This window comes from Periplaneta americana, chromosome 13, assembly GCF_040183065.1.
Source record: "Periplaneta americana isolate PAMFEO1 chromosome 13, P.americana_PAMFEO1_priV1, whole genome shotgun sequence".
NCBI classification, from domain to species: domain Eukaryota; kingdom Metazoa; phylum Arthropoda; class Insecta; order Blattodea; family Blattidae; genus Periplaneta; species Periplaneta americana.
In genome coordinates, this window is record NC_091129.1 from 86073795 (window position 1) to 86098681 (window position 24887).

Here is a 24887-nt window from a genome sequence, read left to right on the forward strand (position 1 = left end):
ACCAGCTGATATGCCATTTTATGAGAGTTTACTGTGCGACTCAAATACACGTCAAACTGGAACTTCTGAATCTAATGATTAATGATAACTGAGAACCAAAATATATTCACAGTTTCATATATTTGACTCTCAAACAACACCTATGTATGCTATCAACTTTTAAAAATTAAAGTTACTTAAAAGTAATGTTTAAAAATAGAATAAAAATTGAAAGTATCTGTATTTGGTGGAATAACAAGGTGGCTCCAACAAATTCAAAATTTCTGTAATCCTAAAAAATAATTTTAAAATCATCTGTTTCTTAAACAATCATTTGCTTATGCCAATTACCATGTTATGTGTTAGTTTGAACATTAGAGGAAGCATTATTAATTTTTTAAAGAATTTTTCTTACTTATCTCGAAAAGTACTAAATTGGAGTTGCCTGGTTTTTCCCCCCAAGCCCCTCAATGGATAGTTGCAACAGCGCGTTAAAACTTGTCAAGGGTCATACTTAATAAATAATTTACAAGTACATAAAGCAGATAATGCGGCCAGGAATAGAGACAACATAACATATATTGTACACCTGTTTTTAGCTTTCAGGTCGCACAATTTATTCTCCTGTATACCAAGCGGTTAGAACTGGTTTTAGAAGATATACAGAATGATCCAGAAGGAATAGTAAATATTTTAGATGGAAACAGTATTGACTGTTCTCAGTAAAAATTTCATGTAAACATGTATCCAATTTTAAATATGTGTGGAGATAAAGCTATTTGAAGGTTACTCATAACAAGCTTTGAAATGATATGAAGGAATGAAAAATAACTAAGTACATACAAAGTAATAGTACTTGTCACTCTCCTCAGAGCGTCTGATGCCATCATTGATCAGAATGTATGTGGAGGAATAGGTCTTTTTAATTGTCTTACCAATAACGATGAGCATGTTCTTCAAGCATGACGGAGCCCCTGGACATGATAGAGGTCAAGTGACACATCTATATCGCTCATTCCCCTAACGATGGATCGGCCGCGTTGTTACGTACATTGACCACAAAGCACCTGTCGAGTTTTGCGTGTGGGGGTAGACGGAAAGCGAAGTATACAAAAATACAAACTAACGTAACGGAAACTGGTTTCTCAACTTGTGAGTATTATTATCCTGATTCACGTAAAATAACAAGGAGAAAATGCACTGAACTGTTGAAATGTAGGCCTACTAAAACCACGTAAATAAGCAATAAGGGCAATTATTGAATGAATATTCGTCTTATCCTCTTACCAATTGTAAACCTTGCTATGAGTAATATTGAAATAGCTATATCTCTATAGCCACTGAACATTCAGAAATGCTCACATGAACATTTTCGTTGTGAACAATATCAGTCTCTATATTTACTCGTGAATCATCCTGTATTTCTGAAAATTTATCTCTTTTATCAAACTCAGTAAATTCACTTTTGTTTTCATGCGAATCTTCCAGGTCTGTGAATAGTCTTGAATCCATATGAATATCACGGGAAATGGACAAGACATGTTACAAAATCAGCAGATAGGATGGTTGGACATCACGATATTCAGTCTCATGATGCTGGCTTCGATTCTTATAGGCATCTACTATGGCTTCTGGGGCAAGAAGAACGATACCATGGAGGAATATCTGCACGGAAGCCGAGCGATGAGTGTCTTACCTATCAGCGCTTCCCTCATCGTTTCGTAGGCATTTAACTCTGTAGTTCTTTAACATACAATTTTTGAGACTATAACCTATTATTCTAGGGTTGGCAGAGAGGTTCGAAACGGCATTACAAGAACAAAAATAATTGCTCAATAACAGCCATTTCGAGTTATAACGTCACAGCAGATTTTTATAATATCGTGTTTTGAGGTAATCCTTTCTGTATGAAATATTTCCCTGCTGCCTACTACACTTAAATTTTAAATTATGCTTTATTTAACGACGCTTGCAACTAGATTACATTAGCGTCGCCGGTGTGCCGGAATTTTGTCCTGCAGGACATCTTTTACATGCCAGTAAATCTACTGACATGAGCCTATCGAATTTAACCACAATTAAATGTCATCGACCTGGGCCGGGATCGAACCCGCAACCTTGGGCACAGAAAGGCAGAGCTATACTTACTGCTTCACTCAGGGCGACTTACTAAACTTGAATTAAGATAACTCATTAAGTGGAAATTCGCACACAAGCTTTCTCTAACATGATTTATCTCATCAATAGGAAAAACAAATCTAAACCGTTACACAATTTATGTATTATATCGCTTAGATTTCGAAATTCAAGTCTCTATTAACGAAGGCGTTTCATTGAAGTAGTAATGAACTATAAGCTTCATCTTTAAGTAATATTTTTCTCTCCTGAAAAAAGTGTGGGCCGCATTTAACCGGTGTACGCCTAGAAATAGGTTACCTTAGTACGCTATGGTGTCGTTTGCATAGTGAAATGGGCAAGTAACAGCCCACTTACCGGTGATTTAGCGAGACAGTTTTCGACTATAAAATCTGATGTCTTGGATATATCTTCCTGTTGAGCTAATTTTATTTACGACTTTGTGCAAGATTGTTTTACTTATATGTATGATTTGAGGCTTTCTCGGCGTTGGTTCGCTAATATGTTTTCGCGGGATATCAGCCGAGTTAAGATTTTGGAATGCTCCAAGCTTTCGACTGCTATCTCTGCAGCCATCTTCAAGGAAGTGATGTCCGAACAGAAAGTCGAAAGGTTATATAGATGTGGCTGTCTCAGGTGAGACAGCCACATTGACAGCCTGAGACAGCCACATCTATATAACCTTTCGACTTTCTGTTCGGACATCACTTCCCTGAAGATGGCTGCAGAGATAGCAGTCGAAAGCTTGGAGCATTCCAAAATCTTAACTCGGCTGATATCCCGCGAAAACATATTAGTGTTTTACTTATAGCCTATATAATTGAGCTTTACTTGAGTTATAACGTGATTTATGCTCCTTTTGTTTCATTTAAAATTCTGGATTGTTGGATGAAAGGGTTGAAGAATGAATGAATGAATGAATGAAATAGGCTTTGGATTTCCCGTGAAGGGTTATGGCCTCCTAAAAAGGGGAGCTCTTTAGAGATCATGCGGTGAGCTAATCCGCATGACGGTAGGAATGGTAGGATAATTTCTCATAAATATAGCACGAAGATTTTTCTATAAATTTTGCGCAATTCATGAATGAATATTACCTATCCTGTTAGATATAGCGTTAACACAAACTAAATTGAACCGCAATTATTGGAAGGCAGGTGTATACTGATGCTCTAAACTTGGCATTTCTTCAGCCTTTGTTATTCGTTCATACTACACTACGCGAAACCTTCCCATGCTTGGCTCTAGGGAAGTAATACACTATTTTCTTAACAGACGCATTCCACTATACTAGGAACTGTCGAAATAAATTTGAATTCAAACGCAAACTTAATAGACACTTGGTCAGTAATTGACACTCGTTCAGACATGGTTTCTTGTAAATATTATCTTATTTTATTACAAAATATTTCAATTTCTGGTAATTTCAATACATAAAATTTTATTATCCTAAGTTTAATGTGTACTTCACTAAAAATCGTTCTATGTTCTTAACTGGTATAATAAATTGTCTAGCCTTTATTAATCAGGTAATATTTTAGTACTTTGATTCTTATTGTAATTGTAAATTTAAAATTAATTGTAATTGTAATTGTTTTCTTAATATTGTAGTTGTAATCCACTGGTACAGAGGAAGAAAAGATCTGGTGGTCTTAGTGTCCTGCAGGTTAAATAAATAAATAAATAAATAGATAGATAGATAGATAGATAGATAGATAGATAGATAGATAGATAGATAGATAGATAGATAGATAGATAGATAGATAGATAGATAGGCAGGCAGGCAGGCAGGCAGGCAGGCAGGCAGGCAGGCAGGCAGGCAGGCAGGCAGGCAGGCAGGCAGGCAGGCAGGCAGGCAGGCAGGCAGACAGACAGACAGACAGACAGACAGACAGACAGACAGACAGACAGATAGATAGATAGATAGATAGATAGATAGATAGGCAGGCAGACACAGACAGATAGATAAATAAAGAAGTAAATAAATAAGTAAATAAATAAATAAGTAAATAAATAATAAATAAATAGACAGATAAATAAATAAATAAATAAATAAATAAATAAATAAATAAATAAATAGGATGAAAGTTGAATGCTTGATCGGCCGAATGACCTTGAGCGTTTGGTGGAAGCAGTGTGCAAATAAATAAAAAAGCACACTTCCGCATTCATTGGGCATAACTCTAGAACGGACAATTTTACATCTACCGGAATTGCACCAAACTATTGGTTGGTCTAGATTTATAAGATTACATGCAAAATCTTTTGAGCGTCGGCTAACTTAAAATTAGTGTAAAAGTGGAAAATATGTCGAGGAATATAGTGAGAATTCAAAATGTCCCGTTACATGCATCGAAAGTATGACAACCGAAGGAAAAAACGTACATGGGTTGAAAGAGTGACAGATGAGAGGAAAATCCAGCAGCCTCTCTGGGAGTCTCAAAGAACCAGGTTTTTGAGGCAGCGCTGCAAAAATGTCATGCATAGCTTAAACATGAGCGCTATTGTTTTGTCCTTCTACTCTCGGTACACTCCTGGCTGAAGATGGCGTTTAGGAGCCTTTGGTTTTACATGTCAGTGAGACATTAAGGAAAGAACTTGATATTATATGGAATGAAAATACGAAGTAATGATGTAGCGAATAAGTTCTCTTGAAGTTTTCTTTAAATTTGACTTGATATTTTAAAATATTTTATGAACCCACAGACAATTAGTAACAAAATGATACTGTTAATACGTATTCTATGTGGCGGATAAGTCTTCGACATTGCCCCGCCATATTTTTCGCACGTTCCATGTTGCTATTAAATCCTAGGAGATAGGTTACAATTAAATGTTGTGATGTCATTATGAGCCTGTTATAATGTTGGGTTTATTAATCGTCACTGTACTTATACTGGTAATATGGATTACTATTTACACATTTCTTATTTCGAATCTCTTTACAGTCACAGAAGTTTAAGTCAAATCATGGCATCAAAGACTTGTACAGTAGTGGCGAAAAAAACCGGACCGACCCTTGTAGCTATTTCAGAGCCTTGTTCACTTCAGAGCACGACAGACTGGTAAGTAAGACTTTCGTGGTTCGAATCCTGCCTGGGAAGGAATCTTTTTTTTTTTTTTTTTTTTCCTTATTCAAATTTATTCTCAATACTTTTCGATTGCTGGTAAAATTCATGTTCTGGGAATAATAAGTTAATTAATAGTAAAATATCGCTGCAATCGAAAAGTATTGGGAATAAATTTGAATAGGGATTAAAAAAACTTTCCTTCCAAGGCAGGATTCGAACCACGAAAGTCTTAGTTACCAGTCTATCGTGCTCTGGAGTGAACAAGGCTCTGAAATCAGCTATAAGGGTCGGTCCGGTTCTTTTTGCCATTACTGTACATTATTATTATTAAGAACTGAAATGAACAACAGATATGATAATGGAGTTGTGGTAAAATGAGTAAAACAAACTGGTACAACTACATATTTAAACCCACCCAAGTCACTCGTCTATATTAAATCCACCAAAATGAAAGTACAGCATGCCCAAGAAGAAACAGTACTGAAATTATAGCTCGGATATTGTGCATGTTTGCCTAGCAACAAGATTTTTATTTTTCAGAATATTTAGACATTCATTGAAATTATGATGCTTAGAATAGAGGAAAAGGAATTTTTTCATTCTTGAATAGACACTTTTGACACTTATACAATCACTGATATACTGTTAAGTTCTTTCAATAAATGAATAAATAAATAAACAAATAAATAAATAAATAGCAACGATGTTTATTATTATTATTATTATTATTATTATTATTATTATTAATATTTTAATAACTCACAAAGAATAATACATACACTAAATAATTATAACTAATTTATACATCATTCATAATTTCAAAACCACAATTTTATAACGAATTTTTAACTTATAAATATTCAATTTATGTTGGCTTAACTTACACTTACGTCTGGTTTTAGTGCTAGTTTCAACTAATAGGGTTTATAGTAACCCTTAAAAGTATTTACTTGCTAAAGTTGAAATTCTCTTTTAACTCTATAAATACTCAACAAGTACGGTATAAATATATAAACCGTCCACGCTGCTATATTCATCTAATCCTCTTTTACAACAGAAATATTTATACAGTTCATAATATAAGCATTAATTCCTGTTAACCTTTACAACTTATATATATATATATATATATATATATATATATTTTTATTTAATTTGAGGTTCTCTTTTTACACAATAACTAACCATTTCATATAATAAATTTCGCTTTCAGGTCACTGATGTCGACATTAAGTCAACATCACAGTCTACTACCCGGTATATACAGTCACGAAGCTTGGGATGATATTTTGCATTTCTCACGATAGTTGCTAGCCGCTTGGAGCGCTGTGAGTACTAGGTACAATAGACTGTCACTGACATCGTGATCTAATACAGCCCATAAGGCAGACCATCTGACTCGCTTAGCCCGATCACGAAGGGCGTCGTTTCAACCATATAAATTAATTGGAATGCATAAAGAGTAACATATATTTCTCTAAAATGTAGTGTAATAGCATTACTAAAATTTAAAGCAATGATTAGGAGACACTTCAGAAATGATTCCTTGCGAGGTAAGGTGTAATATAATTTTTGGTGTGAAAATTACGTTGTTCTTATGTATAATAGCTGCCTTTATTTCGATTAAATATTGCGAAATTCATGTAAATTCATTTATGCACGATTCAATAGTTTTCAGTTGCACCGCACGAATATTTAGATATGTAGTTTTTGTTTACTGTAGCCTACCAGTCACCCCTTTCTGTCTAATTTTAGTAGTCTCCAATGCCCTGCCACTACATATGTATGTTATGTCATATGGAAATTATAGGTTATGTTTACTATATTTAACTTATATTCCTATATTCGCAATTATACATTATAATTAAACATAGTGGGCCGTAAGAATAAAGTTGAGCATATCCTTTTACTCTACTATTTTGAAGATGTGCTTCAGATTTTAATAATAAAATGCAGAGCAAAACCTTCTGCTCTTGATGACGCAATACGAAAAGAGCACTTGCTTCACAGGAAGAAGCATTTGCTTGGAGCACAACCTTTTGCTTCAGAATTAGAAAAAAATGTATGAATAAAGTGAAGCATATCCTTCGATTCCGAAGCATATCCTTCTAAAAAGTGAAGTCTGGTCAGGAGCAGACTCATCTCTGTAGTTTACTGATCTGGTTGAATTACCAGTCGCATTACGTCGTGAAAAATACTACAAATTACGTTGGTGTACTGTTAGGGAGCAGTATGACATTTATATACACTTAATGAAGAAAATATCCAATGGATTACATCACATTTTCTGGAGGAAACACAGGAGATAAGAGGAGGGGCCCAAGTGCTAGCGCGCTGTCTACAATCCCGGAGGCCCGGATTCGATCCTTGTCCAGGTCGTGTTGGAATTTGTGGTAGGCAAATCAGACGTTGCAAAGAGTTTTCTCGGGATACTCCCGTTTCCCTGGAACATTCCATTTCATCTATTATCTGCAATAGTAAAAATAGGTTAGAGTGAATTCTTGGGAGTAGTACGGGTTTCCGATGCTGATATAGGAAGGGCTTGGAGCTCCGGTATTGCAGAAGAGATGGGTATACATTGGACCACTATGAGTAAAACTATTATTAATGTATTTAAATATAACGGAAAAAGCGAACAAATGGCTCAAGTTGTCACCATCATTACAAGATATAAACCTGAATAGTTATAGAAATTAAATTTTCCGAGTGTAATCAGTGTATTAGACTGCACTCGTGCGTATTGCTAAACATACACAGCATGGTGATATGGTGATAAAATTATAAGTATGTTGCAAGCTACATGCAAAGCAAAAGAATGCTTTACTAGTGTTGCAGTTGGCCAGGGTCCGTTCTTGACTGTAGAATATGGAAAAATTCATCAGTTCGTGATGTGTTCAGTGGATTTAAAAATACTTGTCCTATTGAGTGACGGCTTCGAACCATGGCTCATGGTATCATATCGAAATCGGATTTTTAAATAAAGAGACAGTTATTTATAACAGAACGTTCCTTTGGCCAACTATGAAGCAGGTTTCCCATTCTACAATACGCCTGTACAATGCTGCCTCAAATATCCCAACAGTCATATTGTTTGTTGCTTTGTGTTGCACAATGTAAGCTAGCGAAGTACCTATATGATCATAATTATGACTTTACAGATAATATATAGGATTTAAATGAAGATGAAAATACTGAAGAGCAAGAGGAACCTGCCACTGGAAGGACTTCAAATACATTCACGTCACTGCATTGGTATAATTTTACTACTCGTATTTTATTGATGCACACAGATTAACGTAGAAACTTTAATTAACTATCAGTATTTCTTATAGTAGGCTTAATTATAATATTTAATAATGCTGTTATGTGTACTTCAAAGACGCATGTTAAGAGGAATTTATTAGTATGCCGAATTTTCTTACAATAATTTTTATCATTTTCTGAAATGCTACCTCTTTTTTTTCCTTTTCACTTCTGGAACTTGTCACTTTTTTCTAATATTCCAGGATGTGTAGCTAAAAATATAATTGTACTTTCAAGGGGCACAAAGCTACCGCTGTCTGAATCGGAAGATGCAGTTTTAACCACGTGGAATCCTTATTTAGTTGTGATTGAAATGTAAAGTAAAAGTTAATCCATGGCTTAACAGCCCTGAAGGGCCAAGACCGACCAGCCGGCTGCTGGCCTCACGTTCACATGCCGAAGTAGAGGTGGACGATCATCCAACCAGAATGGAGGTATCGTGTGGTTAGCACGATGATCCCCCAACCGTCATAACTGGTTTGCGAAACCGGATTTTCGCTACCTATCGTAGCTCCCCAAGTGCATCACGATGCTGGGTGGGTACCAGACCCATACACTGGCCGAAATTTTATGAGAAAATTTCTTCCCTCACGAGGACTCGAACCAGCGTGCATTCCGTAACGCGAGTCCTAGGCAAGATGCCTTAGACCACGACGCCACGGTGCGGGACTGTGATTGAAATGAGTGTGGTTTATTAGCATCAGAAGGAAACTTGCTTTGTCATTGGGATGCCTACCATTGCTGCTTATCGCATTTCTTTATGAAATCGAACACCCGCACTCAGCTGACAAAGAGCGCCGACAAATACACAGTACTGCAACATGAAACGACACAACAACATTCGTGAGCACATGCTCCTGTCTTAGAAGCATAAGGTCGAAGGATAAGGTAGAGGTTATTCTTACAATTCGAAGCATATGCTTAAACTTCAACATCTTGCTTCGGAGCACATCCTTATACTTCAACCTCTTGCTTCGAAGGAAATCCTTCAGTTTTATTCTTATGGCCCAATGTCATGTATGACACACGTCACATTCTATTTGTCTGTATTTTAGTACTACAATTGAGTACTGAATTATTGTATTTATCTACTACCTAAGAGATGAAGTAACACAATCGTACGTACACAAATTTCATAGGAGTGGTGTGGTAAATTTTCTGTCTACAATTACGGAAGGTAGATGTGCTAAATTATAATCACAATATAAATTACTTTTTATTGAACCTTAAAATAGCTACAATTCTAAACTTAAAATGTTGATGCGAACAGATTATGTTAACACGTAAAAATCTCTTCACATTACAATAACACAGTTTTGTAATTATTTCTGCAACATATTATGCAACAAGAAGTAAACGGAACTTATGGACACATTACACTAAATAAAACTTTGCAATGATACACAATAAAGTTATAATATAATATTTCACTGAGCTACATACACTGAAATAGAAAACCCCAACATACATTACGGCCTGGTCTGGATCGAAAAGGCATTGATTATGCCGTTTCGCATTTTTGTGAAAAGGTGTGTAAACTGTGAAATGTTCGTTATCAGTTGTAATAACTGAAAATGACTAAAATGTAATAATTTGAATAATAATATGGGACAAGGAGACGTTCGTGGTACTATAAATATTGTTAGAAAAAGAGGTCAGGGTTATCCTTCTTCCGAAAGATCCAGGAAGTTGAGTCTATAAAATGTAACGTACACTTTATGAAAATAATATATAAACCTTATGTATTTCACATTTCAATAGTGGAAGGAAGGTGTTAATTTCTTAAAAAATAAAATACGATATCGAAAGTACAATACATTTTATCCTTTCTGGGGAAAGGGTCTGTGATGAGACGATAGTAGCGAGCCTGGTGGTTGGAAACTATCTATGGATACATATTTCAATTTTGTATGTATGCATATTTAGTAAGTATTGAGCTTCGTGACTGTATATACTAGACTGTGTCAACATACTGAGTAGCTCAATCAGCACATTCTCTATGTAGGACAGCGCCACGGATTGCGTCAATTATTTTGAATTTTTCACAGATACTCTGAAACATTCCCATCGCAACCCCGAATTTTCGTATATCATAATACGACTTGAATGTGTTATTGTATAGGGAAAGATGAAACAAAAAATTCCAGGAAAACAATTTTCATTTGATGTGGAAATAAAAAGTGAGACCATAATATGCACATTGATAGTTAATAGGCGAAAATAAATAAAATTCATATTTTCATTCAATATTTACAAATATACCTTACATTTGGAACCAGTCCTGTAATTTTACGTGTAGTAAAATAATAGTGACAATCTTTCATGAATCTGTTTATATTACGTTTCTTAGGTTCATTTCTGGAGTGACAATCTTGTCGATACCAGCAGAAATCTACTTATTCGGGACGTTGTACTCACTTTATTGTGTTGGCCAAATACTGTCGGGATTCATCACACATTACATCTTTCTGCCGGTCTTCTTCGATCTAAAAATTACCTCAACGTATGAAGTGAGTATATTAATGGATCATACGGTATGCACAGAGTGCACCAGGAGTACCAAATTTACAGAGTTTTTCAGAAGTAAAAGTAAATATTTTAAGAGGTGGCTTTATGGGTCATTATGGGTAAAAAATTCCTAAAAACATGTGTCCAATTTTCAATGTAAATGTTTACAAGTGGTGAAAAGGGAAAACAAATGGCTTGATCATTACATTTACTGCATATGTACATGGTAGCAATACATTTAAACAGTTCAATGCTCTATCACGTTTTGTTGACAACAGTATGACTTGTTGTTCATCTGAGATCGTTCATAATGTAAGCGACCAATTCGTCTTGTCTGTATTTTGCTTTATTAAACTTTGCTCTTAATACACCCCTAAAAAGAAAACTGACAGCAGCGCGGACTTAGGACATTGCTTGGCCATTTCACGTGACCACCACGACCGAGCCACTGTTCAGGAAAATGTGAGATTTCGATTATGTGTTACATGACGGCTAAAATGTACAGGAGCTCCAGTCATCCTGGAAGAACGTGATTATTCTTGTTGCAAAAGGAACTAAAAAATGCTGTTTCTAGACAATGTTGCCCTCAGAAGATATCAGAAGAGCTACACGTACCATTCTTTATAAGTAGTCAATAGTAAGCCTACATATTAATGTCTTGTTTCTTAATACAGTTTGTAAGGCTTGCTATGTGGAACACTGAACCAGCTGTACCTCCACATCTATTGAAAATTGAACACATGCTTACACGTATTGTTTACTTACAATAGTACATACCTGCAGCCTCTGAAATATTTATTGTTCCCCCTGAATCAATCTGTATATTTTAACCTGCTCTTGTAGCATATTGTTGTTGTTGTTGTTGTTGTTTAGTCAACTGTCCGAAAACAGGTTTGAACCTCATAAGTAACACCGATAAGATCTCAGAGGAAGGACAATTGTTTATATGCATCTAAAGTCTGACATGTGTAATATGTAGCTAGTGGGCGATGTATGCAATGGAGGGGGATAGGAACTGAGCACCCTACCCCATTATCTCCTGCCTAGTTGCCTTATAAGTGGTGCATTCTTGGTATCACTTGTAGGATTCAGAGCTGACTTCTGACAGTTGACTAAAAACAAACAACAAAACAAAAAAAATACAACAATATGTAGTTTTCGCATTAAGGTGGATTTCGAGAAACCACAAAATATTTAGTCTTCGTTTCAATTTGCAAGCCATTTGAATATACAATAGTGCAGTACTGTTTTAAAGTAATCATTTCCATATGAACAGAAGAAAATATAATTAAACACAGCAACAAAATTATAGCTATTGCAAAGCGCTTGAAACGTTTTTTGAAAAGGTAAAAAATCCTAATGAATAAGAAAGAAAGGCAAAGTTACACCATGTAAATATATATATATATATATATATATATATATATATGATGCTGCATATGTGCTTTTCTTCCAGTATCTTCAGTTGAGATTCAACATGACTGTTCGCATTGTGACCTCAGCGCTCTGTACAATATATCATATTCTGTTCCTATCTATAGCCGTCTATATCCCATCGTTGGCAGTGAGTCAAGGTGAGCAAGTAATTTTTATTTCGCTTGGGGATACTTTCTTCATTATAGAAGAAGCTCATAAAATTAAGCACCACTTCACCAGACAATATTACAGTACCTGTTAAGAAATAGCGCACCAAGTATAAGAGCCAACTACACTTGGGGAATTTTCGCCTGGATATGACAGTTAACGAGAAATCCCCACGATTTATTTGGAAATTTAAGTTGCATGTACTCCTATTTTGGAGAGACGAAGCAATTATATATACTCTGTAGAAAGTCTAATTGACTCGAAATACATAATAAATATTATTAGAAAGTACGTATAGCCTCAAATCTATGTATCCTATGTATGTATTTATTCACACTGCAAATGGTTTCGCGGCCAGACGCTCTAACCATTACTCCACAGGTGGACACGTACATTCTTGGGATCGGCTTTATTGAGCAGAGCAACATATACCCTCCTTTTTATAACCCTACTGTCCTCTTTTACACCGTATCAACTACAAAATTTGTTTTAAATAAAAATGTGCGATGGTCTGCAGATGCCTACTCTGGTCTGGCAACTTGTACAGAAACGGCAATGCAAAATGCACGCAACTCTCTATCGTGGCCAGGCAACTTGTACAGAAACAGCAATTCACGATGCACGCAACTCTCTATCCTGGAGAGGCAACTAGTATAGGAACAGTAATGCACAATGCATGCAACTCTCTATCGTGGCCAGGCAACTTGTACAGAAACAGCAATTCACGATGCACGCAACTCTCTATCCTGGAGAGGCAACTAGTATAGGAACAGCAATGCACAATGCACGCAACTCTCTATCCTGGCCAGGTAACTTGTACACAAACGGCAATGCACAATGCATGCACCTCTCTAGTTTAAAGTGTGCAACATTAAAAAAATGTGAACTATTACACATATTTTTGCATCAAAGTAATTGTCTGAATTTTTCGTAAAATGTTTTGAGTTTTCATATAACCTTCATTTTTTACAGTGTCTGGCATCGGCTTTGAAGTCATCGCCCCGGTGATCTCTATCATCTGCATCGTGTACACAATGCTCGTGAGTACTGGCACATAATGTAAGTTTACACGACACAGATTTCAATAAGAAATAATTTTGGGTTCTTGACCCGGTTATAACAGGTGAATTCCTGGTGGGAATACAGTGAGATTGAATAAAATATTCTGCCTCTACATACGTCGCATTAACTGAAAGTTATCACTATCGCCCAGCTAAGGATGTACTGAAAGCTACTCCATCTGAGGATACTTCTTTCAGACAAAGTCCACTGGATGCATGCAGTGAAGATATTACGACAAAGATTTGCTCGCCCAATATTAATAACCACTGCATTTGTCGACCGATCGTTATGTCAGTCTGGTAGTAATATGAATTAATGAGTCTGCCAACGAAGTCACAATTATTAAGTTAGTAGTTCAGTGAGTAATGCAGCTTGAAGCAAAGACAAAAGTTTGCTGTATGGATGGAGGTATTTCATTCCCCCATAATAGTGATCCACCATCTAGGTAAACCATTTATGACAATTTCGACGAAACCGGGTAAGTTGTTGACAATTAAAAAGCGAGCAGTCATCGACCATGTTAACGTCGATATCTTGAAAACATGGACCTAGTTGCTGCACAAGAGGCTTCCTTATGTAGTCCAAACAAATCAACAAGTATTTGGTCTCTCTATCAACTTCGCTGTATGAGAAATCTTGAAGAAGGATATTGTGACGAAGCCATATATCACATGAAGCAAACATGGCATGGTAGAGGAGGACCAATAGAATGGCCAGAACGTTCGCCGTTAACTTATTTCTTGCAATTTTTCGCTGTAAAGTTTGCTGAAAAAGGTTTTATATGGATCCAAGCTACGTAATACTGACGACCTGCGAGAGAAAATAATATAAGTGCAATTGCAAGAGTTCCACAAGTGATGTGTATCCAAGTTCTGAACACAATATTGGACAAGTTCCATACCAGAATATATTCAACACGGTGGCTTACAAATTGGAGAAATTTTGAAGATAATATACTAAGTGTGAATCATTACCAATAGGCTATAAAATGTTAATGTCTATTTAGGAACACTCCGAATTATAATAAACCGCCTCGATATTTAAAACTTATTAAACTACCTGGAAATTCTCTATGTTCTTTCAGGGAGGAATCAAGGCCGTAGTATACGTCGACTTCCTGCAAGGCTGCGTTATTCTTGTCTGTAGTGTTACAGTTCTCGTTCTCGGGTTGATTGAGAACGGCGGGTTCGCTGCAGTGTGGCGCACAGCCCAGGAGGGCGGGAGGATTATATTTTTCGAGTAAGTCTAAAATCTCCTATGCAGGTCAGTGACGAATTGAAAACTTCCTTAGTCATTTCGTTTGTATTTAACTGTAGAGAGAATATTAGAAAATTATTGCATGTGACAAAATTTCCATTCCAAATATTTGACGAGAGCTATTTGCTGGATCTCAAAATAAAAACCTTCAACGTTGGGATAATATAGCGATCTACCTAATGGTAAAATTGTTACATAAAGATAGATAACATATTCGTCATCATATAATGAAAGCACAGTTTTAGTTTTAATTTAAATACAAAACTAATTTAATGCTAACACTCACTTCCTTTCTCCAGCATGTTCTATATATGTGTAGTCTTCCCTTGGAGTCTGTTGCAGCTCTGGAACAGCCTATTGATCTTAAAACGGATTGAAATTTCGTTAATAATAATTTCCAAATATTTTCCAAAATATTAAATTTGTCTTTTATAACTTTCGCCGTCGCATTCCATACGGTTCCCATAGTATACTCTTTAAATATTTTTGATTTGATTTTCTCATGTTATTACTCCAATCTTATAATAAGTTTGCAATCTGTTTTGGTTAGTGTTTCTCTTTTCAATTCATAAACACGGACTTGACAAAACTGTTAAAACTGACTTCAAACATTTTTTTTTGTGCTTTGTGAATTTTCATTCTATACTAATAAATCGATTTCATAATTTAGCACTTCACTGAAACGATTTGTAATTCGCGCAATTGTTCTCACTTCGATGTGCATACTGAATCTTAGTTAGGTCTGTTCAATGGAAAAATAAAGTTGGACTGTTAAAGCTCTAAAATTTTACAGTTCAATTTCAAAAAAATTACGTCCATGATTGATTAATATCTGAAGAACTCTTTACCGTCATTCCTAGAAAGTGGGATAATGTAACATAAGGCAGTGAAATAGGTGGTCATAACAATGAAGATCATGCTACAGACTGAAATACCAAATAAGATGTAAAGCTATGGTTCCGCTATGGCGATTATCGCCGAGCAAACAATAACATTCGATTAGATCTAGGTGTAAATACAGAGTGAGAGAGGTATAACTGCATTAATGTTAAGAACAAAATCTTTAGTTTTTACGCAACCAAAAAGTAACATTTCTTTTCAGTATTTGAATAAAGGTTTAGCCGAAAAAAATACACACCTTGATTACAAAACTTTTAACAGTGTATCACTAAGGGACCTCTGAAGATGGCTCCCAATCTAAGGTATTTGTTAACTTAGTTCTTTAACACGTGGAAGTAATGTTTTATATATTTTTTATCCCTTTTCGAAAAAAATAATTTGTGTCTGAAGTTTGAATTCCCATTTATGGTAAAAGTATTGCATATTGAGGCGTATGAATGGTAAGATATCAATTCGAAGAACGAGTTGAAAATAATATTCCTTTGTAATTTGTTTCAAAAATATTTCACTTGTGCAATACCGTAAAAAATTAGCTGATTTCTTAGTCATTTATAGTCTGACGAAAATTTAATCAGTTAATTTTGTAAGCGTTTTTCCATGAAACGACAAAGGAATATTTTTCGCCTTGTTCTTCGCCTTAATACCATATATCTCAAATGTCTCAATACCCAATAGTTTTACCATAAATGGCAGTCAAACTTCAGATATAAACTGTTTTTTTTTTCGGATAAACCGTTGTTCAAATATCAAAATGACATTTTACTTTTTGGTTACTTACAACCTAAAGATTCTGCTCTTAAAATTAATCCAGTTATACTCTTTTTACACAGTATACGGAGCTATTTTCTTTATAGCGTTCAGCGCGGGCTGCAGCGATCTGAGCTCTCGTTCATCGCACTTTATTAACTTGGCTTCAAATTGAGAGCGATGATCGTCGTTCATTTAGAAAACAAACGAATGTCCATATCACAAACATCATGTATTTAAATATTTCTCGTAAATAAATGATGAAACCTTAATCAATACGAGGGTAGTTCCGAAAGTAATGTCCCCTATTTATTTTCATGGATAATAGAAGAGATACACAGAGCATAAAAAACAGTTAAATAGAGCACGATTTCAGCTATATACAAATACGTTTTCACATAGTCACTACCATTCGTTATCCATTTTTTCCAGCTCTGAATAAGAACCTGCATGCCGCGATCGTAAAAATCTGAACCAGCAGAGTCAAGCCACTTTGTTACAGCTGCGATGACAGCATCCTTGTCTAGAAAATGTTGCTGCTCACGTAGTCCATCAATCATAGTCTTAAAGAAATGGAAATTTGAAGACGCTAAGTCCGGACTGTATGGTGGATGTGATAGGACAGTCATGCGAAATTTTGCAACTATTCAGTGATCACGAAACTAGTGTGGGGCCTGGTCTTATCGCGTTTCAAGCGAAGGGTTTACTCCTCAGGCCTAACTCTGAAAATTCAGACTTTCAGCTTACCAAGAATTGACAGTCTCTTCAATCTCCAGGGCATCCAAAAAAAATCACACCCCGCCTATCGCAGAAGACTTATTTTCGCAACTGTTGAAAAGCACTACTCACGGCCTTAGTGTGCTCGCACCCACTGTATGGCCTTCCTACCCCTTCAGCAAACGTCGATGGATGTCTATGGGTGTATTTTGTTCGAGAGTGAGCAACTCAGTAACACATCTCTGTTTCTTTCGCACTGTATGTCAGATGCTATTTTGGTAGATTGCCCTGCTGCCACTATATGTCGCACGACAACCAAACTAACAGGACATTAGCGTGAAGGTCCAACCTTCACTACAAAGCCACTAAAATCCATCTCAGTCGTTACAGGTCAACAGAAAAAATAGGAAATTTTATTTTCGAAATGACCCTCGTATATTTATAATCATCCTTCCCTATACGATATTAGTTTCAAAAAATACAGAGATATCAATAGAAAGAAAATATTCTGCAAGGAAGTTGATGAAATTTTAGGAAAGTGTGGTGAAGTATCTGTATTTCAACATAGAATAAATCTATCTATATTCCAACACATTAGAGAAACAATAATTTACAACACTAACTATTTTTTAAAAGACAGCGTTTATATAAAATGAAGCTGAGTTTACTATTGTAGAATAAGGACTTATATATAGAGTGTGAAAGGGAATATTTCCCCCCAAATTCCAAACTTTAGTAACTACGATTAATATAGGACGAACCAATTACTTGAGACTATTCTAAAATCCTAATGAATTGTATCTTAGCACTAGTTTTAAGTTCAATAACTTGAATAGTATCTTGCATTTAATTTATGAAAAAGAAGGTGACAGATTGGAGTGCAATAAACTGAAGGGGTTCCTAAAGAAATCTCGCGTGGATTGGAAAGAGAGGAGGCTGTTCAGTAACCTTTATAAGAAACAACGAGTGAAAGCCAGAATAGGAGAAAAAATATCAGAAGGAAGTGAAATAGGGAGAGGAGTACGACAAAGATGCTCTTTATCACCTACACTGTTCAACATCTACTTGGAGGATTTAGTTAAGAATGTTTTCAGAACATGGAAGAAGTGATAGTAGGAGGAAGAAAAATAAAGTGTGTAAGATTTGCTTATGGTATGGCGTTAACAGAAGAGTAGATGATACTAAGGGATATGCTACTGGAGCTAAATGACAGCTGTGAACAGTATGGAATGAAGATACATGCCAACAAGACGAAGACCATAGTCAGAGGAAGAAAAATAAAGAAGGTAAACTTGCGAATTCTAAATGAGGCAGTAGAGCAAGTGCACAGCTTCGATTACTTGGGATTTACTATAAGCAGTAACATGAGTTGCTGCCAAGAAGTCAAAAGGAGAAGAGATTTTAATAGAAAAAGAGGCATCTTCTGCGGACTCCTGGAGAAATAATTAAGGAAGAGACTAGTAAAGTGCTTTGTGTGGAGTGTAGCATTGTATGGGGCGGAAACATGAACTTTACGACGAAGTGAAGAGAAGCGAATAGAAGCATTTGAAATGTGGATATGGAGAAGAATGGAGCATGTGAAATGGACAGAGTAAAAAACGAAGAAGTGCTGGAAAGAGTGGAAGAAGAAAGAATAATACTGAAACTGATCATAGAGAGGAAAAGAAATTGACTGGGTCACTGGTTGAGAAGAAACTTCCTACTGAAGAATGCACTGGAAGGAATGGTGAACGGGAGAAGAGTTCGTGGCAGAAGAAGATATCAGATGATAGACGACATTAAGATATATGGATCATATGGGGAGACAAAGAGGAAGATAGAAAATAGAAAAGACTGGAGGTAGCTGGGTTTGCAGTGAAAGAGCTGCACTTTGAATTAATTAAATAGCATACAACAATGTATCTCAATCAAACCATTTAGTTATTGCTTCTTTACTAGAAAAATAAGTCCTAAAACTTGTCTCCGACAATAAATAATTCAGCAAAATTACTGACTCCAAACTTAATGCTACCAAATTTTCTGATGGTATTACTTTAGATAGCAAAGAGAACTATGTTTCCTGTATGGAAACAACTCAGCTGACATTGAACGCTGAGCGATCATCGCCGTAGCGGAACCATAGCTCAATGGTTAAGGAAATGAACGCTTAAAAAATATGAAATAGCCTACACCCGCTTCTGTAACTACAAATTACAAAACATACCTGACTGAAATGCATATATTCTTATAGGATGAACCCATCTCCTTTCGAAAGAATAACGTTTTGGAGCGTCACGATTGGCAACACGTTCCAAATGGCCGTCTTTTTTAGTATAAACCAGAGCATGGTGCAGAGATATGTGTCCTTGCCAACGTTTTCCAAGGCACGCACGTAAGTTTATCTTCTTCAGATTCTAGTGCCATCAGTTGCTAAACAAACTTCTTAAACAGTGGCGATTTTTTGTAGATCAGTTGTGTTATCCACGATCGGCATAGTGATTCTCTCTCTGATGGGCTGCTTCACTGGACTTCTAGCTTACGCCAAGTACAAAGACTGTGATCCCATTACTTCAAAGGTAAGGCGAATAATAATATTATAATAATAATAATAATAATAATAATAATAATAATAATAATAATAATAATAATAATAATAATATTTGCTAACTGTGTATTTATGGTACGCCAGATTATTGAAAAACGACGAGAACACAATTTAGAGACACATATATTATTCGTAGACTACGTCAAAGCATTTGATAAAGTATTCAGAACTAAGTTATGGAATATAACGATAATGAAATGATATCCTGGATATGTCATTAGTGTCATTCAGAGCTTTTATGATGGCACTTTTATTAGTATTGACAATGGCAATGTGGTAAGCACGAAATCAGTTATCATAAATCAAGGAGTAAGGCAGGGCTGCCCATTGTCCCCTTCTATTTATTATATATATAGACGCAGCCGTTGGTGAATGGAAAGAAAAAGTAAATGAGAATTTTAGATTATCAAATTTAAAATCAGATACGATACTATTTGCAGATGACCAGGTTATATTCGCTAGAACAGAAGATCAGCAACAAAGAGCTTCCTTACAACTATATTATACTATGGCTACTTATAATCTACTTATTTCAAATACTAAGACAAAAGTAATGGCTTTTATAGGTCAGCAACCAATCAGTTCGAAAATAATATTCAATAACGCAGCAATAGAGCAAGTTTCTCATTTTAACTGTTTAGGTTGTGAAGTGTCATACAATAAAGATAATGATGTAATACAAAAACTATATAAAATTCAATACATGTGTGGCACTATAAGTAGAACTTTGAAGAATAAGACAAGAGTTGATACACAGTTAAAATTTTATAAGCCTATGGCTGTTCCAAAGTTGATGTATGGATCTGAGAACTGTGCTCTAAATTGATCTGATGTTAGGAAAGTTGAAACAAGTGAAATGAAATTTCTAAGAAGAGTAGCAGGCCTGGCCTTACCTTACGTGACCAAATGAGCAACAATGAAATAAGACAAACTTTAGGAATATATGATTTAAAAGAGAAAATATATGCAAATAAAATTAATTGGCATAATCAAATACAAAAAATGAACCATAATTCTATAACAAAACAGGCTTTAAATTATAATCCAAAATGTTATCGTGACGTTGGACGTCCGGTAACGAGATGGAGAGATTCTCTGAGTCGGAACAGGCCATGAGACAGCCTACCATGAAGATGATGATGATGATAATTATATATATATATATATATATATATATATATATATATATATATATATATATATAGGGTAGAAATGAAATAACCTTGCATATTGAAAAGGACGATAGGATACCCTTATATGAATAGAAAATCTATGTTACGCTTCGTGACTATATGCACGGTCAATTAGAAAATTAAGTGGAAGTTCCAGCAGTCTGGCAATCTCGCCGCTAAAAGTCTCCTTTCCTATCGCAATAGAGATGTAAGAGGTCAACGAACTCAGCGTACGTGTACTCCTGGTGTTCCCTTCTCTATCTACAACGTTGCGATGTGGATTGCATCGTTCAGTGGTTTGAAATAAAATTAGTGGTTTTTAAATTAAATTTACGCTAATACCATGACAGAGGGATTTTTAGATTTAGATTTGATATTAGTTCACAAATGTACGAACTTAATAATTAAAAAAATGATCTACATACAAAAGTATTTATAAATAAAAAATATACAATTTCCTAAACTAATTAATTTATCGCAAATCGCAATAATTTATTGGTTCAAACTTGCACTTACGTCTGGTTTTAGTGAATGTTTAAACTAATAGTGATAACCATTAAAACTTTAAAGCTTATTTATCTGCTCCTTTTCACAATTTACTACCATAGATATTTTTAAATCAATTTTTCCTCTTTTTTTCCTTTAAATATCTAAATTTATTCTTTCAACTTTCATATTTCTGTTTAGTGATAGGTTCACTTATACATGTTAACTAATTTTATTATTCCGTGTCGTCATACCGCATCGAGGTTAGCAGTTCTTGACATATAGCCAGCATACTGCAATAGCCAAATCAGTATTTTTCAGTGCGATTAAAATACGACAGAGGGATAAATGATTGTATTTTAGATTTTCTATCGATATGGACGAAAATGACGATCCAATTCACAATAGTTACCGAATAAGAGATTGTTGCACATTTGGGGAAAAAAATTTTCCTCTGAGAAAACTGTTAACTTTCCACAAATATGATATTACAATTTCTTTTTTACATACAATATGAGTTATTCCCTCTAAAAATCTGAAGGGTTATTTCACTTCCACTCTTAATAAATTCCGATGCCGAAAGCCTATTCTTCTCTGTTATTTCACTGTCTTTCTTGGAGGTGTCTACTTTCCATAGCGACCAGAATTCACTCAAGCCAACTCATTTTCGGTCTTCCTTTTTTCCTTCTAAGCGATGGAACCCAAATGATTGCCTATTTAGGCAATCTATCATTGTTCATACGCTGAACATATCCATACCATTTCAACTGTTTGATCTCTATTTATTCTATGATGCCCTTTTCATTTAGCACATCCATTTCCTATTTTATTGTTTCATTTGTAATTTTATCACGCTTAGATATTCCTAAGAATTTTCTTAGACAGTCTAGTTCTATTGTTTAAATTTTCTTATTCAATATACAGAGCGTTTCCGGGCTAGCGATACAAACTGTCAGGGATGATGGGGAAGGGCACATGTATCAATTTGAGATAAGGAACCCTGGTCCGGAAATGACTGAGTCGAAATTCAAAAGCAAAAATAATTGTTGGAAATTAAATAATTTTATTTATTTGTACACCTTATTTATGTATATTTAACTGTACCTCTTACATATACTGTATTCATCTGACCTTCTTTGCGTTGCCTACTTACAGTAATCCATTTATTCCGCTATCTGAGGGGTGGGAACAGGAAACTACACTAAAGCAATGCAGATAGCGTAATGTGTAACGGATATGGTTGGTCCAGATATGCAGGTCTGTAGACAGCAGTGTATGTGCACAAGTTGCAGTGTCCAGTCAGTCGATCAGTCCTAGTGAAATGGAGGAGTATACGAGAGAGGAATATGCAGACCAGATTTTCGAATACGGAGTAGACAAGCTCACACAACTTATCGGGGCAAGTATCCATGTAGGAGACATCCGGCCCATACCATCTTTCCACGACTGTTCCAAAGGTTAAGGGAAGGAGGGCACGTGGTGTCAAATTACAATTCCATTTCCACAAAACTATTTTTGCTTATTACTTTCGACTTAATCATTTCCGGACCAGGGTTTGTTACCTCAAATTGATACATTGCCCTTCCCTCATCATCCCTGAAATTTTCGAACACCAGCTTAGAAACACCCTGTATTTGGGTTTTGCCAAACTTCTGAAGGATAAGTCAAAATGCCTTTTATTATCGTGTTAAATATATCAAGTTTTCTACCTTTTGTTATATTTTTACTCCATATTTTAGAATTTAAAGCTTTCATTGCATTACGGGATTCAGTGATTCGTTTTGTATACAGTATCTTTGTTATGTGTGCCATCAATGCCAATTTTAATTTCAAATATTTAAATTCTGTATTTAGTTTTATGTAATTTTCCTCATGTATTTGAGGTTTTTTGGCACATTTCACATACACTGAAGTGCAAAACAACCGCTCACTTTAAAATATGAATGAAAATAACATTTGTACAGTATTACAATAACACGAGGATTGTCTTAGTTTAAGAAGAACAACTTTAAGTATGGTTTGGCACATAATAAAAAACAAAGTACAGTGATGTAGAGAAAATATACGAGTTTTAAAAGTTGTAAGCACAGTTCCCAGGATTAAGATTCATTCGTAAGTTTTTTTTATACTCACTTTTATCCTTGGAATACGTGCCATTGTCCTTCCAAATAAATTTTAAAAAGTGAATGGTTTAAGACGGAAGCGTCCAAAAGTGGACAGAATGCTTTAATATGTTCTTTATTGCATAATATTTGAATAATTATAAGTGCATATGAGGTTAATGAGTCATCTGGAATGGATTCACAAGTTGCAATTATAGTGGTTAAATAATATTTAATAAAATAAATAATATGATATTATTATTACTTTAATTTCAATCAATGATTTATATAAGAGGCGGATACTATTCATGACATTTGGCTTTAAGCAAACTAAACGTGTAAGATTTGAAACTCTGCTTAGTTTTATTTTAAAATGTTTCTTAAACACTTTAATTACTGGAATCCGTTCACGTCATACAAAATATGATTTACAGTAGTGGCAAAAAAACCGGACAGACCCTTATAGCTGATTTCAGAGCCTTGTTCACTCCAGAGCACGATAGACTGGTAACTAAGACTTTCGTGGTTAGAATTCTGGCTCGGAAGGAAACTTTTTTTGTTCCTTATTAAAATTTATTCCCAATAGGTACTTTTCGATATTTCACTACTTAATTAACTTAATATTCGCAGAACATGAATTTTACCAGCAATCGAAAAATATTGGGATTGGATTTGAATAAGGAAAAAAAAAAAATCGATATTTCACTATTTAATTAACTTATTATTCGCAGAACATAAATTTTACCAGCAATCGAAAAATATTGGGATTGAATTTGAATAAGGAACAAAAAAAAGTTTACTTCCCAGGCAGGATTCGACCCATGAAAGTCTTATAGTGCTCTGGAGTGAACAAGCCTCTGAAATCAGCTACAAGGGTCGGTCCGGTTTTTTTGCCACTACTGTACATAATCAGTTGCATCTTGTTGTATCATTGTATCATTATATAAAATTAAGTAATGGTCATTTTCACTGATAATACCATATACTATGTATAGACGTCTTAAATGTAATATTTTTTAACAGGCAATTCAAAGGCCAGATCAAATTGTTGTGTATTTCGTCATGAGTTTCGCTTCTACAGTTCCTGGCCTTTCTGGTTTGTTTATAGCGGGGATATTGAGTGCATCTTTGAGGTAACTTTTAACTACATAAAATATTTTAAAATTGTTTTTGTGTTTTTATACCAATCTACTCAAGTGAAGAGTTAAAAAATAACTGAACATGTTAATGGTAATTTATATCATAAGAGAGTAAAATTAGATTTTATGCGCGCGCAGAAAGT

The 24887-nt window shown here is 35.1% G+C and overlaps 1 protein-coding gene across 1 annotated transcript in view; it reads left to right on the plus strand.

The window, feature by feature from the left end:
* Positions 1 to 1471: 1471 nt before the first annotated feature.
* LOC138711642 (sodium-coupled monocarboxylate transporter 1-like) overlaps positions 1472 to 24887 on the plus strand; it is a 41214-nt gene continuing 17798 nt past the window's right edge. Inside the window, exons 1-8 of the mRNA XM_069842774.1 lie at positions 1472 to 1700; positions 10837 to 10996; positions 12451 to 12568; positions 13551 to 13618; positions 14725 to 14879; positions 19492 to 19632; positions 19708 to 19816; positions 24629 to 24738. Coding sequence (XP_069698875.1) covers positions 1492 to 1700; positions 10837 to 10996; positions 12451 to 12568; positions 13551 to 13618; positions 14725 to 14879; positions 19492 to 19632; positions 19708 to 19816; positions 24629 to 24738 — 1070 coding nt within the window. The 5' untranslated portion in view covers positions 1472 to 1491. The remainder of the gene's footprint in view (positions 1701 to 10836; positions 10997 to 12450; positions 12569 to 13550; positions 13619 to 14724; positions 14880 to 19491; positions 19633 to 19707; positions 19817 to 24628; positions 24739 to 24887) is intronic.